The 14340-nt window shown below is 45.6% G+C and overlaps 3 protein-coding genes across 14 annotated transcripts in view; 1 reads left to right on the top strand and 2 right to left on the bottom strand.

The window, feature by feature from the left end:
- The window catches only part of nocte (no circadian temperature entrainment), a 15647-nt gene extending 6457 nt beyond the window's left edge, over positions 1-9190 (bottom strand). For 10 of the 12 annotated variants that reach the window (XR_012999766.1, XR_012999767.1, XM_076372373.1 and 7 more), the window contains exons 1-11: positions 8726-9190; positions 7527-7674; positions 7130-7384; positions 6791-6947; positions 6532-6708; positions 6127-6419; positions 5436-5976; positions 3911-4843; positions 3390-3817; positions 1406-3244; positions 1-1176 (exon numbers count right to left, since the gene is read on the bottom strand). The exon at positions 1-1176 is cut by the window's left edge and continues 1044 nt beyond it. Coding sequence is in view for 10 of the 12 variants with exons in the window: in XM_076372373.1 (XP_076228488.1) it covers positions 1-1176; positions 1406-3244; positions 3390-3817; positions 3911-4843; positions 5436-5976; positions 6127-6419; positions 6532-6708; positions 6791-6947; positions 7130-7384; positions 7527-7619 (5892 nt within the window). In the remaining 2 variants the exon portion in view is untranslated. The remainder of the gene's footprint in view (positions 1177-1405; positions 3245-3389; positions 3818-3910; positions 4844-5435; positions 5977-6126; positions 6420-6531; positions 6709-6790; positions 6948-7129; positions 7385-7526; positions 7675-8725) is intronic. The other 2 variants (XM_076372374.1, XM_076372379.1) reach the window with 2 other exon arrangements.
- A 205-nt stretch (positions 9191-9395) lies between these two features.
- Positions 9396-10626, top strand: LOC116432039 (peptidyl-prolyl cis-trans isomerase-like 3). The gene is made up of 4 exons (XM_031988326.2): positions 9396-9569; positions 9659-9733; positions 9852-10132; positions 10211-10626. The coding sequence occupies exons 1-4, from the start codon at positions 9567-9569 to the stop codon at positions 10335-10337; spliced, it is 486 nt and encodes a 161-aa protein (XP_031844186.1). The 5' UTR covers positions 9396-9566; the 3' UTR covers positions 10338-10626.
- On the bottom strand, positions 10389-14313 carry LOC116432029 (sarcosine dehydrogenase, mitochondrial). Its single transcript, XM_031988299.2, has 14 exons — positions 14158-14313; positions 13959-14064; positions 13642-13898; positions 13327-13539; positions 12921-13253; positions 12662-12824; positions 12419-12566; positions 12202-12340; positions 11920-12105; positions 11571-11838; positions 11356-11485; positions 10998-11254; positions 10646-10916; positions 10389-10560 (listed from the first exon to the last, which is right to left on the bottom strand). The coding sequence occupies exons 1-14, from the start codon at positions 14179-14181 to the stop codon at positions 10389-10391; spliced, it is 2667 nt and encodes an 888-aa protein (XP_031844159.1). The 5' UTR covers positions 14182-14313.
- Positions 14314-14340: the final 27 nt, after the last annotated feature.

Genomic DNA, 14340 nt, shown 5'->3' with positions numbered 1-14340 from the left:
CTGCTCGTTGATTTCGTGAGCGTGGATATGACCGTGGTCGTTTTGCGACGACATACCAGACATCAATGGAAGATCAGCGGAAACCGCGGACGGCGAGGTTGACCGCAACTGGCTGGTCGTGAACGGTTTGTCCCAAGCGTTCACCGACGGTGGCGGCGCGGGCCCGCTCGACGACGAATCCTTATTGCTGTACGCGTTGTTCGAGTCGTTCGACTCTGACGTGCACATCTGTTGTTGCTGTTGTTTCGCCAAGCGTTGCTTCAAGAATCTAGGGGCGACCAATTTTTGACTGCGCGTCCTATCGTGTTGCTTTTGCAACATGTTCGCCGGTTGTGGAATGGTTTGGCCCAACAGAGGCGGTATATTCTGCACCTGTTGCAACGAAGATGTCTGGGAACCACCGTTGGCCTTCGATTTCGAACGATCGCGCTCCCGATCTTTCTCCTTCTCGCGTTTCAACGGTTTCGCCGCTTCTTCCTTCTGTCCGTGTCTGGATTCTTTGACGTTCTTTTTCGAACGAACCTCTTGGAAACCGTCCGAATCGACCTTTTTCTCGATCACGTTCGTCCCGTCTTCGGCGCAATTGTTGGGTTCCATCTCGTAATCGACCATAATCTTTTTCTCTTTTATCTGTGACTTTTTGTTGATATCGTTCAGAGCTTGACTGACCAAATTCGGATCGGTCAATTTGATTTCGTCTATACGATTGACGGTGGCATCCTTCGCAGCCGATTTATTCAACATCGCGTTGCTCCCGGAAGTCTGACTTCTCGACCTCCCGTTCTGAATTTGAGCGGACTGCATCAGAGGCGGAATGCTGCTGGCGTGACTCTTTTGATTGGCGAAACCCAAATTTTGCACGTTTCGCTTTTCCGCGCCAGGCGCGCGAGACGTTGAATTGGAAGACTTTGCGGGTTTTTCTCGCTGTTCCCGGTTGCCTGCCGCTTGCTCGTTTCGCCGGGAGTGCACGTTCGATCCGGCAGTGTTTTGGCTACCACTGGAGCTCGTGCGCGTACCAAACTGTTTGCGACTGTTTCGCATCTCTTTGTGTTCCTCTACGTGTTCCTCGCTGTTCTCCGACGTTGTTTCCCAATCTTCGTTTCCGATATCCGAGGAGTTTTGCTTCGACACGTTGCTGCTACTTCCACGATACCGCGACTCTCGATTATCTCTACCCTGTAACGAACAGGATCGATATCGGTACAACATCCGGATTTCTATGTATACGCGTACCGCGCGTTCCTGAGAAGATGGCGAGCGGGACGACGGCGCGGGAGCAACCTCGAACCGGCGGGCAGAGCTCGCTCGCCATCTACCGAGCAACGCACGGTACGCGTACAGAATTTCAGTAATGCACAGGCGGCAGTAGAACCGATTCCACTTTAATAGTTTTCCCCTTACTTACCCTTCTGCTCGCGCTACGAGTTCTTTTCGAGCGCGACGATTCTTCTTTACGGCCGTGTACCTTCTGAGCAACAGGGTTGCTGCTCGTGTGATTTACGTCCTGTTTGTTGCAGAGTTGTTGATTCTGTGGATGTTGCTGGGACTGTTGAATCGGAGACTTGGCACGCTTCCCTGTAATTCCAGCTGTGAGCGCCTGTTGCTTCGCGATAATTTTATCATCGGCGGACTCCAGCTGCGAGGAGGCGAGCGAATTTGGTTCCTTCTCGGAAATGGCAGTCGATATCACCGGATTCTGCCGCAAAGAATTCGAGGGTTCTTGGCGCTTCTCGTCGATGGTTCGTTCGCAGGAAAAGGGGCTCTTGCTGGATGGTGGCCCGTAACCTTCCATGCGATTTCCGGTACTGGTGGCGCTTCGCATTCGCACGCCGCCCCGACCGTGACGAGAAGGTTCCCCGGAAGGAGCGAACCCTTCGTGGCTCGATTTACCGTCGTAAGCTCGTTTCTCGTTTCGCTGCTGTTGCGAGTAATCCGCTCGCTTCTCGTCTCGGTTGGATACCTCTCGATTGCGCTCCTCCTTCTCCGCCTTTTGATTCGGCTTCGGCGATCTGGCGGACTTTTTCTCTTCCTTGCCGGACTCGGTCGAGCAAGATATTTCGTCGCCGCTGTTCTCCGAGTCGGAATGCCCGTACGAGCCGCTTCTGGCGGAAGCTGGTCTGCCCGCGGTTCTGTGGACGCCCCTCCGCCCCCTGGACTCCGAGCTACGCCAACCCCTGGTGTACGTGCTGTAAGTACCAGCCCATTGTCGCCCCCCGCGAGATTCGCGAACCCTCGAGTTCGATCCGCCGCTACTCGTTCTGTTCCGAATGCTCTTCTCCCGCTTCTCCTCCTTCGCCTGCTGTTCCGTGATCGCGTCTTCGTTCAGAACGCTCTCCCTGTCCCTCTCTCTCTTGTCCAAGCTCAACTTTTCGAGATTTTGCTTCAACAGCTCGTCGGGCTCCTTGTCGTTCTTGACGCTGTCCAAGCTTTTCTCCTCTTCCTTCTCGAAGGTAGGGGAGACGGCGTCGGCCCACGCCTTTGGGGAATTCTCGCCTCTCTCCGTGGTTCGATTGGTGTCGTTTATCCGCTCGACTTTCCAACTCCAGACGTCCGGTTCCTTTTTCGTCTCGATAGCAGATTCCTTCAACTGCTCCTTCTTGTCGTGCTCGGAGCTCGTTCTCTTCAGCTGGGTTAAATTCCGTTTCTCCGCTTTCAGTTCGTCCGCTTCGATTCTCTCCTTCGTGACCGGTCCAAGGGGTTGCCTTCTCTCTCGTTCTCTTTCCCGGGTGTCCTCGTGATATGTATCTCGCTTGTTCTCCTCGTAATCGGCAACCTCGTTCGCCCAGGAACTGCAATCGCGCAACTTGTGCGAGTCTTCTTCGCGCAAGGAAGTCTTCGATTCTCGAGAAGTACGACTGTCGCGAGAATCCGGTCTCTGCGGGCGCTCGTTGCGTTCCACTCGGTCGTCCCGTTGCTGTAAGTACTCGTCACTGTAGCCACCTGGTTTCCGGGTATCGTAAGGTCGATGCAACGAATGACGATTATCGATCGACCTGTCCTGCGTGATACGATCTTCCCGCCACTCGACACTTTCCGATCTTTCTCTCTGATCGCGATCCCGCTCTCTGTCACGATCGCGATCACGGTCGCGATCGCGTTCCCGTTCGCGTTGCATGTCGCGGCGATTATCGATCGACCTATCTTGCGTGATACGATCATCCCGCCATTCGACGCTTTCCGATCTTTCTCTCTGATCGCGATCTCGTTCTCTATCACGCTCGCGATCACGCTCTTCGAAAGGATCCTGTTGACGAATACGAAACACAGATTAATAGCGTACACAGATGAACGCGCATCGGTGTCAAGTTTTCATTGAGTAGCTAGCAATCGCAAATATATATATATATATATATACATATACTAAACGCTAAACGCTAAATACTAAATACCTTTAAATAATTATCATAATCCTTTTTAAGTTTATTATCTCTTTCTCGATTTTCCCTTATATCTCGAACTGCTCGATTTTCGCGGGCTTCCCGATTTTCTCTGACGTCTCTCGCCTCTAAGTTATCTTTCGAATCTCGATCTTTGTTATCGTCGTAGTATCTTTCACGTTCCCAAGAATCACGGGAATGTCTGTCGTCGTAATCGTGATCTCTGTAATTGCGGGAGTAGTCGTCGCTGTAGCCAGCCGGTTTGCGGGTATCGTAAGGTCGGTGCAAGGAATGCCGGTATCGATCTTCTCGAAGGAAAGACCCGCGATAATCTCTGGACGGAGGTCGTTCGTCCTCTATCGACACAGAGATGTCGGAATCTGTTCTGCTTCGACGTTGCGAGGGAGCACTGCCGTGAGACTGCTTCAAACTGTTATCTACTAAGGCAAATTTTATTCAAATGTTATATACGCGTTGATTCGCGGATCGTAAATAACGACGAAACGCCGATTAGATTTCATAGCCACACTTACTTAAAGAACTGTGATTGTGAAGCCATCTGCTGGGATCGTACTGCTGGGAGAACGAGACTGTCTGAATAGACGACCTCTCGGTACTCGGCGAGATTCGATTGAATCCGGCGTTGCTTCTCTCCGCTTGTTGCTTTTGAAATCGCGGTGGTAAGTTTGATTGAAAAAACCGGGAGAACGTGGGTAAATCGCGATCTCTCGTGTCCCTTTGATCGCGATCTCGCTCGCGCTCGCGTTCGCGTATTATATCTCTTTCTCTCTCTCGTTCGCGGATCATATCTCTTTCCCTTTCTCTCTCTCGTTCGCGTATTATGTCCCTCTCTCGTTCGCGTTCGCGCTCGCGCTCGCGATCGATATCGCGCGTTCGATCTCGATCGCAGCGTACCCCATCCTGCTGTCTGATGAAATTCTGCCGATCGACTTGTCGAAAATCTGATATCAACGAATCTCGGGACTCTCTACCGTATTTCGAACCGTCTCTATTTTCGCGAGATTCGCGCGTCAAAGACTTTTCGTCTTTCACCTCGGAAGATCCGACACCGGGCCGTTCTCCTCGTTCTCCGCGCTCTCCTCGTTCTCCTCGTTCTCCTCGTTCTCCTCGGTCTCCCCGGTCTCCCCGGTCTCCCCGGTCTCCTCGGTCTCCTCGGTCTCCTCGGTCACCGCGCTCTCCTCGTTCTCTGTTTTCCCTATCGCGTTCCCATTCCGGTACCGGAATCGGAACGGGCGGGGCGCTTATCAAATTTTTCGATTCATTCGACTGTTTGTCTTTCAGTTTTTGTTCAACGTCTTGTTGTTTTTTAGCTGCTGCTTGTCTACTCGATTCTTCGTACAGTTTCTCCACTTCTTCTTTACGTTGTTGAGCACGCTCGGTAACCGACGCCACCTCTACTCTCACTACTCGTCGTTTTTCGTTCCATCCTTCGTCGTCTTCTACACCTGTTTAAATTGAAAGACGTTTAGAAATTAAATAAATAACAGCATACGACAAATATAAGATTCAAATAGAAATTCAACTGTATCTAGTACAATGCGCTGGAATGTATAAGCAAAAGATAAACGTACGTACGTACGTACGTACATGTACGACTGCATACGTACATACGAACATGCATACGTACATACGTTCGTCTGTCCATTCATTTATTCGTTCGTTCATCCATCCATCCACGCGTACGTACGCGTACCGTGGCGCATACGCGCACGCATATACATACCTACCTACCTACCTACCTATACACACACCCAACAAACAAACAAGCTCGCACACGCGTGTATCTCTGTACACCAGGCGCACGTATGCACGCGCGCGAACGCGTACCACACGTATACACATACATACATTTTAAGGTAAGGCGTGTTCAATGAAAATTTGTCTAAATGTGATTTCATTCAGTCTATTTTTCACTTGAAACATTACAGGATGATTTGAAAATTGAAGAAGACTTCCAATAATTTAGACGGAAGATAGATCCGAATGAGATCATGCTGGAACTCTCTTACATTGGCATATTCACAGAAATGTTCTCACCTCTCAAAGAATGCACCATGTGCAATTGTGATTGACCGCTGTTATAACTACCGGATCCATTGGATCCGCGATAGTCACGTGGCAAAGAGCTATGAGTCCATGAACGATGAATCGGTTGATCTCGGGATGATTCTTTCAACTCCCGGTTATCGTGAATATCACGGTTATCCCGAACTTTATCTCTATCTTCTGTTGAATTTTCTTCCATTTTTTCCTCTGTACTATCTTTTTTCTCGTCTTTCTTTAGTGGTTCTAGATCGGTTTCATCGTCGCTGAAAGTAAGTTTCTTATTATAATCGATATCGTCTTGCTCTGCCCAACCAGCGTCGCGAGAAATATCATCCATTCGAGTAAGGTCCTCCTCTTTGATAATCGGTCGTGTAACAATTTCTTCCTCGGGAACGCGTTCGCGTTCTTGTTGACGCGGGGCTGGGGCAGGAAATCGTTCCGAGGTGTAATTAAATCGTGGTCTGGGTCCACTGGGACCGGTGTTCGATGAAAACTGCGAAGGAAATCCACCGGTAAAATTTCCTCTGTACATCTGCAAATATTCAAATTGTCAAATGCGACAACGTTGTACTTTATCTCGTGTGCACAGAGAGACATACAGATAACGGACTAATAAAACCAGCCGGTCACGATCCAAGATTTCTTATACTTTTCAAACGACACGAACAACAGCTGAACTTACAAACGGAGGAATCAGTCCTCTATAGTGATGCAAATTTGGACCAATTTGATGAGAGCCAGAACTTAACGCGTTTTGACTGTTTGGAGCATTATGCGGGCCTCCCTGGGCCATGGCCATGTTGGGAGATTGGACCAAGTTCTGTCGTCCGCCAGGTGCGTCGGCATGTCCTCCCGATCCAGTGGCATTCAAAGGGGGGCCCTGGACCACCGAAGTAGTTCCTGAGCCGGGACCACCCGTCCCTAACCCTGCACCACTGGCTGTGCGACTTCCACCTTGTATCCAGCTTCCTTCCGCTAATAAACACGTACGTGTTATATTATATTATTAACGATATATCCATTTATACTAACTATTCTAATACATGCTCTTGCAGTTCCAATGTTTTCATTCGAAATTACCACTTACTTTGGGGGCGTAAACTTGGTCCGGGTCCGTATTGAGCACTTAATTCTCGATTTGTCGGTTGTTGTTGTTGTTGCTGTTGTTGTTGCTGCTGCTGCTGCTGCTGCTGCTGCTGCTGTTGCTGCTGCTGCTGCTGCTGCTGCTGTTGTTGGGTATGTTGTTGGCCTACAGATGCACCGCCTAACCCGAGGCGAAAAGGAGAAAAGTGTATAAAAGTAAAATTGAAACCGAATGCAATTAAAAACAAAGTTCTGCTTTATACCATCTCCCGATCTGCTCATTATCGCGCTCCATGACGATTTGATATTCGCGTCGGAGGTGTACGAAGACTGGGAAATGCTTGGTTGTCCTGGCAGTAACGGATGTAATGTCGGTGTTGCAGTAGTCCCCACTGCACATTGTGCCGGTGAAGAATTTGACTGATAATAAAAGCGACAATTTCAATACCCAATTTTCGTCTTTCGTCGTTTGCGAATAAAAGAGGGCGAGATCCGAACAAGGGATATCTCCACGCATCTCGTGCACAAATCATTTTCATTCGCGAATATATCCTTTCTAAGAAAAAATTACGATTTTGAAAAGACATTATTAATAAACGTACAATTGCTGTATCCGATGAAGTTGTAGTTGTGGTGGTTGTGATGGTAGTGGTTGTCGTTGTTATATCTTTGGTAGTAGCCCAACCACTTCCTCCGCTTGGTACAAGACTAACAGCTGGATCGCTACTACTATGTTCGCTTTTCAAACTAGGCAGATTGGCAGGAGGTCGCCGTGCCGAAGGCACCTTTCCAAGACTTTGCATTCCATGTTTGCGTGGTAATGTGTTCTTTTGTTGTTGCTGCTCCAAAGATTCACCCTACAGTCATAACGATGCGTATACTATTTCTATTTTCTTTTACTCCGCCAATTACTTTTCGACGCGAGGATACAGTTTAAAATTTAATAGTAACAAATATCGTGGAAGATAAAATTGTAACAAAATCTCGTATGTAACTCACTCTATATTCTCTGTATAAACTATTGATATCTAATGATTGGAACTTGGATTTTCCTTTCTCCCCCTTCGACACAGGCCCTGACAGAGTAGACATGCTGTCTGCAGGCAACCATTTAGTACTAATCAGACCCAAAGAACGAACCTTTTGTCTGAAATCATAACGTACGTTTTTTGTCTGTAGGTATTCTATTTGCTGCATAGAAAATATTCGACTGCTGTGTGCCTAACGCCGTACACGTAAAAATAAGTAATAATAGTGACAGTAATAGTAATAATAATAATTATTATCATCACCATATTTGGACATAACGATAACCAGAGTATCTCTGTCTATTCGAGTGAATATTAAAAAATTGCTCTCGCGCGTTCTTTAATTAAATAAACCTCGATATAATTATATAAAGTTAAGATAAAGTGCGTACACGAATACACCCAAACAAACATGTATGTCGAGAATAACGTAAATGTACAAACAAATTAAAGCATGATGAACATTAGAGTATAACCGTTGAAAAAAAAAACAAATAACAATGTCAATTATGCAGTTGAGAGTAACACATTGATGAACTACACAATCGAGAAGGTTGACAAGAACGTTCAATGCGGAAAGTGAGCGAGCGAGAAAGAAAAAGGGGGGGTACATATAGACAGAGGCAGACGGAGAGATGGAAGCGACGGAGAGACGGAGAGGCGGACAAACTGGCCGCAGACAGAGGGAGAGAGAAAGGCTGACAGGAGAGAGTCGGATGGTTTTGTTGTTACAAAAAAAAAAAGGAAAAAAGGAAAAAAGAAAAAGAAAGAAAATAAAATTTGACGGAAAAGAGAGACAAAGGCGGAAAGAAAATAACGGAAAGCTGGCCGACCGAAAGAGCATTAAACGAAAGATGTTGTCGAAGACGCTGGTCGGAAAAGTGTGTAAAGGCAGAATGTAACGTTCCGACCCAACCCCTCTATCGCGATGTCAAAGTCACGAAAACTCAAAACAAAAAGATTCGTGACGCAACGGCTATATACTAGCATAATGATAAACGCTTCGCGGGTTAAAGTTGCTTTAAAACGAACAAATTACTCGGCAGCGATAACAGAAAAGGAGAAGTGGCACTCGAGGTTGATACTCACCAGGACCAAGTTGCATAGCAAGGTTTCCACGTAGAAAAAAAGATTTGATCAGGGAAGCAAATGAAGGAAATAAGAACTTACCTTGGTCCGTCCAAATGGGTATCTAGTTCACAAAAGGGTTAATTCCCAGTTAAACTAATTAATATCCGGATCGCCACGGATTACAACAGTTATAAGTGTACCGCGCCTGTGAGACACAGATACTTCTTTTCCACAATTCGTCCAAGATGGCGAATGCGCGACTTTCGGCTCTTCTTCCGCGATCAATACAATTACGTCATACGACCAGAGAGCCGTTTGCACAGACGCGCCACTCGTCTGGATTTTCTTGTCACTGCTTTACAACGATTTTCACGAATAACTGTTTTGCCGTTTTACTTTATAAAATGAAATCGAATTCTTAATTTAAACAACGTTAAATGCGCTTTTTACGCGTTAAATCCACACCGCGCTACTTTATATCTTTTTTTACCTAACCGTTACTTATGACGAGAAACAAGCGGAACATTCAACAGAAATAAGTGGCGCTGCTTCTACGGTGCCTCGCCGCTTCGAACCAAAGTCAAATTAATTACAAATGCTTCGGAATCGTTTGTCAATTATGTTTTAGAATCCTTCTCCCAATTCTAAATCTATCGCTTTTTCTCACAGATATATATTTCCGAATTATTCCGTTAATTTGCAACTATTTGAGAAATAATTCGGCAAAAGGGTCTCAATTTGTTTGCAAATAACTGCATACATTTGATTTCGTTGGTACTTGTATACGATTTAAAATGGCCGACTATATGTGCATATATAATTGTACTCGGTTTTTTCATCGATCTCGTAGATGGTGTGCTGCGAGGAATGTGAATTTTTATTCGTAACAAGTAATAAAATTCTTTCGATCTGAACGAATTAACAAATAATCTAATGAGAAATGGTGCGTAAGTAAATAACATGTTTTTCCGTAGAAACGATATCTTTTTTACATTTGTGGTCCTTGAATGTAGATAAATATTTAATTTTTAGAGCGTAACACTACACACCGATGTCGGTGATATAAAGATAGAATTATTTTGTGAATTGTGTCCAAAAACATGCGAGGTAATTATTTCTCATCCTTTTCTATAGTTATTATTCTTCGTGTGTGTGTGCGCGCGCGTGTGTGTGTGTGTGTGTGCGCGCATGCATAATTTATTAATTGCAAATAATTTATGTATAGAATTTCCTTGCTTTGTGCGCCAGTGATTACTACAATAACTGTTTATTTCACCGGAACATAAAAGGATTTATCGTTCAAACTGGGGATCCTACGCAAACTGGTAAAGGTGGGACTTCGATATGGAATCGTAAATTCGAAGACGAGTTCAAGGAAGAATTGAAACATAACGCGAGGGGTCTTGTGTCTATGGCAAACAATGGACCAAATACAAATGGAAGTCAATTTTTCATCACGTACGGACCACAACCACATTTAGATTTGAAGTATTCTTTATTCGGAAAGTAATTATCTTTTTTAATGTTTGCATCGACATTTATGATAACAATGCTTAACATGTTATAATCATTTTTTATTTTCAGGGTAATAGATGGGATAGAAACATTAGAACAACTGGAAAAATTACCAGTAAACCCAAAAAATTACAAACCCCTTACGGAAACCAGAATAAACAATATTACTATACACGCTAATCCTTTGGCAGGTTAGATGTACATTAATTGTTAAGTTGCGAACAAAGATTATTTAAATGTTTCAGAGTTACAGACTTTCTTTACCGTCGTATATTCCCTTTAACCTTTTGTTCAGAGGATCGAATGGACTTTTTATATAAACATGAGCTTTATGGCGTTTTCCCATTACTTCGATTTCATAATGTCCAGTTTTTAGAAACTGATCCGATACACATTCTCCGTTCGGATGTTTAATATATCTATTTAAACAAAGAGTAAATATTGAATTATTCTGTTTGGTAATAGAAGAAAGTAATCGCATTATATCTGTTGTATTCTTATTACCCGCGTCCGATGGATCTACCACAGCTGTATCCTCGTTCTGTTCTCCGTAGATAACCAACAAGGGCATCGTTTCTGTAAATAGGTTCTAAACCCCACAATGGAATGGCACTGTCCAAATGTACGTGTATCAGTCTTCTTTTGAGTCCATTCCGTTGCAATCGATCTAGCGCAAACTTTCCTTGGTAATGGCCGGTATTGCGACAAATTGATTCTAATCCAGCTTCAATAGGATTATCGTCCGTTCGAAGGTCCGAGCCCCAAAGATGATAACCTTGCCAATAGGAAATTGTGTAATTACTAGTTCAATGTTCTCGACTGGACTCTATAAACGGGTACGAACGGTTTCGCGTACCTTTTTCACAACTAAGACTGTACAGTGCTCTGTATCCAGCGAGTTTCATGTTATATTCTTTTCCACGTTCCATTAAAGCCGTATAAACGGTTTGGCAAGAAGATTTCGGTATATGTATCTCAAAGCCAAGTTCGCCGACAAAACTGATTCTAATCAAACGTGTCAGTTGATTTCTAATCTTGACTAGCTTGGTGGTCGAAAATTCGAAGGATTCGTCCGAAATTTGGTCTTCTGTCAACGATTCCACTATTTCTCGGCTGCGTATGTGAAATAACTTTGGTAGATTCGACATGTTTGCAGAAAGGGGATTTTCCAGAAATTAGGCGTACACGTATAAAGACTGTTACGCATACGATACCTGTTGGGACCTTGAACGGATAGAATGCCAATTTGTTCGGTAACGTCGTGTAACGACACATCGAAGCCTTTTTTCTCTATGACTTTGTTCATGTGAGCCCACGCATGATACGCTGACGCTCCGCTCGAGACTAATATTCGAAATAATCGTACAGGAAAACCGTTTCAATTGACTGTAATGAATCGACTGTAACGGAAATTATAGAAACAACGTACCGACGTAGAACGCGGTGCCTTTAAATATCGGATTTACGATTCCGCTTGAACCGGGTTCCATGATCGTAACGGTGCAGTCCATTTCTACACCCCCAGCCCGATTGAGCATGCAAGTGTAAACAGTTTTGTTTGGAACGCGCCGTGTGTTTGCCGTAAATAAATAATCGGCGGCTTCTCGCGCTTCCGGCCCGCAAAGATAAAATTTTCCAAGATAGGACATGTTGAACAAAGCGGCATCGTTTCGACAGGCAAGAGCTTCTTCTCGAATCTGACGGGAACGCATGGACATTATTTGTGTACGTAGATTCTTTCGCGTGACGGTGACTCGTGTAATATCGCGTCAACTTACAACGACGTCGAACGACGAAAACTCGAAACTGTATTCCTTTTCTAAGATCTCGCGATACTCGTTCCTTTCGTTTCGAGGCACGCCGTAATCGTACGGCATCGTTTGAATTTTCCTGCTCGAACGGAACCATCCTGGTCGTTCCCAACCTTGACGTTCCTCCATGAAGGCACCCTGCTCGATCAGTAGCTGCAACACGGGAACGGTTTTATCGAGGACCGTCGTGTCTCACGGGAATCACTGCCACCGGCAAAAGCGTGGTTCACTTTCGATATAAAACTTTACATGGTGGAAAGGGTCTGTTTTCAGGTTTCTACCGCTTAAAGGTTCATCGTGTGGAAATACAATGTTATAGTTTGTCGCGTACGCCTCGTGAGATCTTTCGGTCATCCAAGCCAAATTCTTTCTCTGCTCTGGAATAAATCTGCAAGATGAGAGGTGCATCGGTGGATGTAATACGACTATCGATGCGCACCCGACCGATCGAGCGGAATATACGTACCGTCTGATGTCGTAATTGAACATGTAACTATCCGGTCGACCATTAATTATCCAATGTGAAATTTGTTCTCCGCATCCACCGCCCAACATCATGCCAGCGCTGTTGTACGCGCAAGAATAAAATAATCCGGTACACCGAGGATCCTCTCCTTTGTTAAATGAAACATGTCGGCAAAAATGAAACGATTCGCTACTACTCCACGTTCGTATTGTATTCCATTAGAAACGGTGAGAATAGTTTTACCCATAATCGGTTTATGATCAGGCGTAAAGCTTTCCGGGCCGCACACGGTTGCCCTTATTCCCGTTGCGGATAGTCCCGGAACGAGTTGCATCATGGAACCCAGATGTTCGTTGAAATTCTCCCAATTCAACTCGTACAGACCGAACGAGAATTCCTCGGGCGCCTTTCGAATAAACGTAAACGCGTAGGTTAACGATTTCCGGTCGAATCCCGTGTTTCCAAGGACGATCTCGAAGCCAGAATGCGGATGAAAACTTACGGATTCGAGTACGATGGGGTTTCGTTCGTAAACACCCATCGCGATGGAGTTTCCCTGAATTCTAAAGTACAGGCTGGGGTCTGGATCCCTTATATTCGGAAGGTGTTGCTCTACTCCCGGCATCGGTTCGGTCACGACGTAAGCGTGTTTAATCGGTACCAAAGGGATATCTATGTTCAACGTGTTCGCAAGATTTTTCGACCAAGCTCCGGCAGCGTTCAGGACAACGCCGGTTTTTATAATTCCGAACGGTGTCTCGACACCGCAAACCTTCTTCTTGTTCGGAGCAATGTCCTTCGTTAGGATGTTCGTGACGGGGCAATCTTCGATCACCTGAAACACGCGGTAAAAGAAGTTTCGGCGACGCGGAAGACTTTACCTCGTTCGAGTGCAATGGGCCAATCACCTGGCAACCATTGCTCTTCGCCGATTTCACTAAAGCATTTATCAACATGGTTGGATCAACGACTCCATCTTTCGAAGAGTAGATGGCTGCTCGAAAGGAATTCTCGTCGAGCAAAGGAAACAAGCGTTTCGCTTCCGTTGGAGAGATTAAACGAGCACCGATATCGAAAGCTTTCGATCCGCTGACGAACCTTTTATATTCAGCTAATCTCTCCTAAAACATTGAAAACCCATTCCAGAAAATATTCTCCCTCGCATACCTGATGCGCGCTCCTGATGCTCTCTCGAATATTCTTGGATACTCTTGGATATTCACGTTAGTGCGGGCAATGTAAAGCCCGCCGTTGTTTATCCAGCCTGGATTTATACCGGTTTCATTCTCCAACGAATCGAGCACGCGTCTCGTAACTTTGAGCAGTTGAAGCTCGACGTCGCTCGGTCCACGTATACTCCATATTAGTCCGGCGGTGTGCCATGTAGTACCGGACGTCAATTTCGATTTGTCCAGGAGTACGGCGTTGATACAGTGTTTTCCCAAATGATACAACGCGTTGCAACCAGCGCTGCCACCGCCTGCGAACAATCCTTTCGATGGACCATGGAATAGACTACCCACGAGTATATTTCGTTTACCGATTACTACGACGTCCGCTTCGTTCGGCAATTGTACGGTGCAAGATGAATTCGGAGCTCTCGTCGCCACCGATTTCACGCAGCGACCGACGCATCTTTCGTGCAACTAAAGAAAAGAAGAAACGTTTATTGGAAAGTTTTCGGTAATGCCTCCTTTTCTCGATAGGACACTCGAAAGAGTCGCATCGTACGCACGTACCTTAAATTTCATTAGCCGGAACATGTCTGTTGTCTGGGAGATGTAACGCGAATTTCGTGAGACCTCGCGTAATTGCAGCTCCGGTTTACGTACACTTTACTACTCTGCGAAGTTTATTATTGCACCACTGTTTTCTCTCTCTCTCTCTCTCTCTCTCTCTCTCTCTCTCTCTCTCTCTCTCTC

Source organism: Nomia melanderi, chromosome 11 (genome assembly GCF_051020985.1).
Source record: "Nomia melanderi isolate GNS246 chromosome 11, iyNomMela1, whole genome shotgun sequence".
Taxonomy (NCBI): Eukaryota; Metazoa; Arthropoda; class Insecta; order Hymenoptera; family Halictidae; genus Nomia; species Nomia melanderi.
Note: the sequence above shows the minus strand (reverse complement) of the source record. Positions and strands in the feature narration are given on the sequence as shown.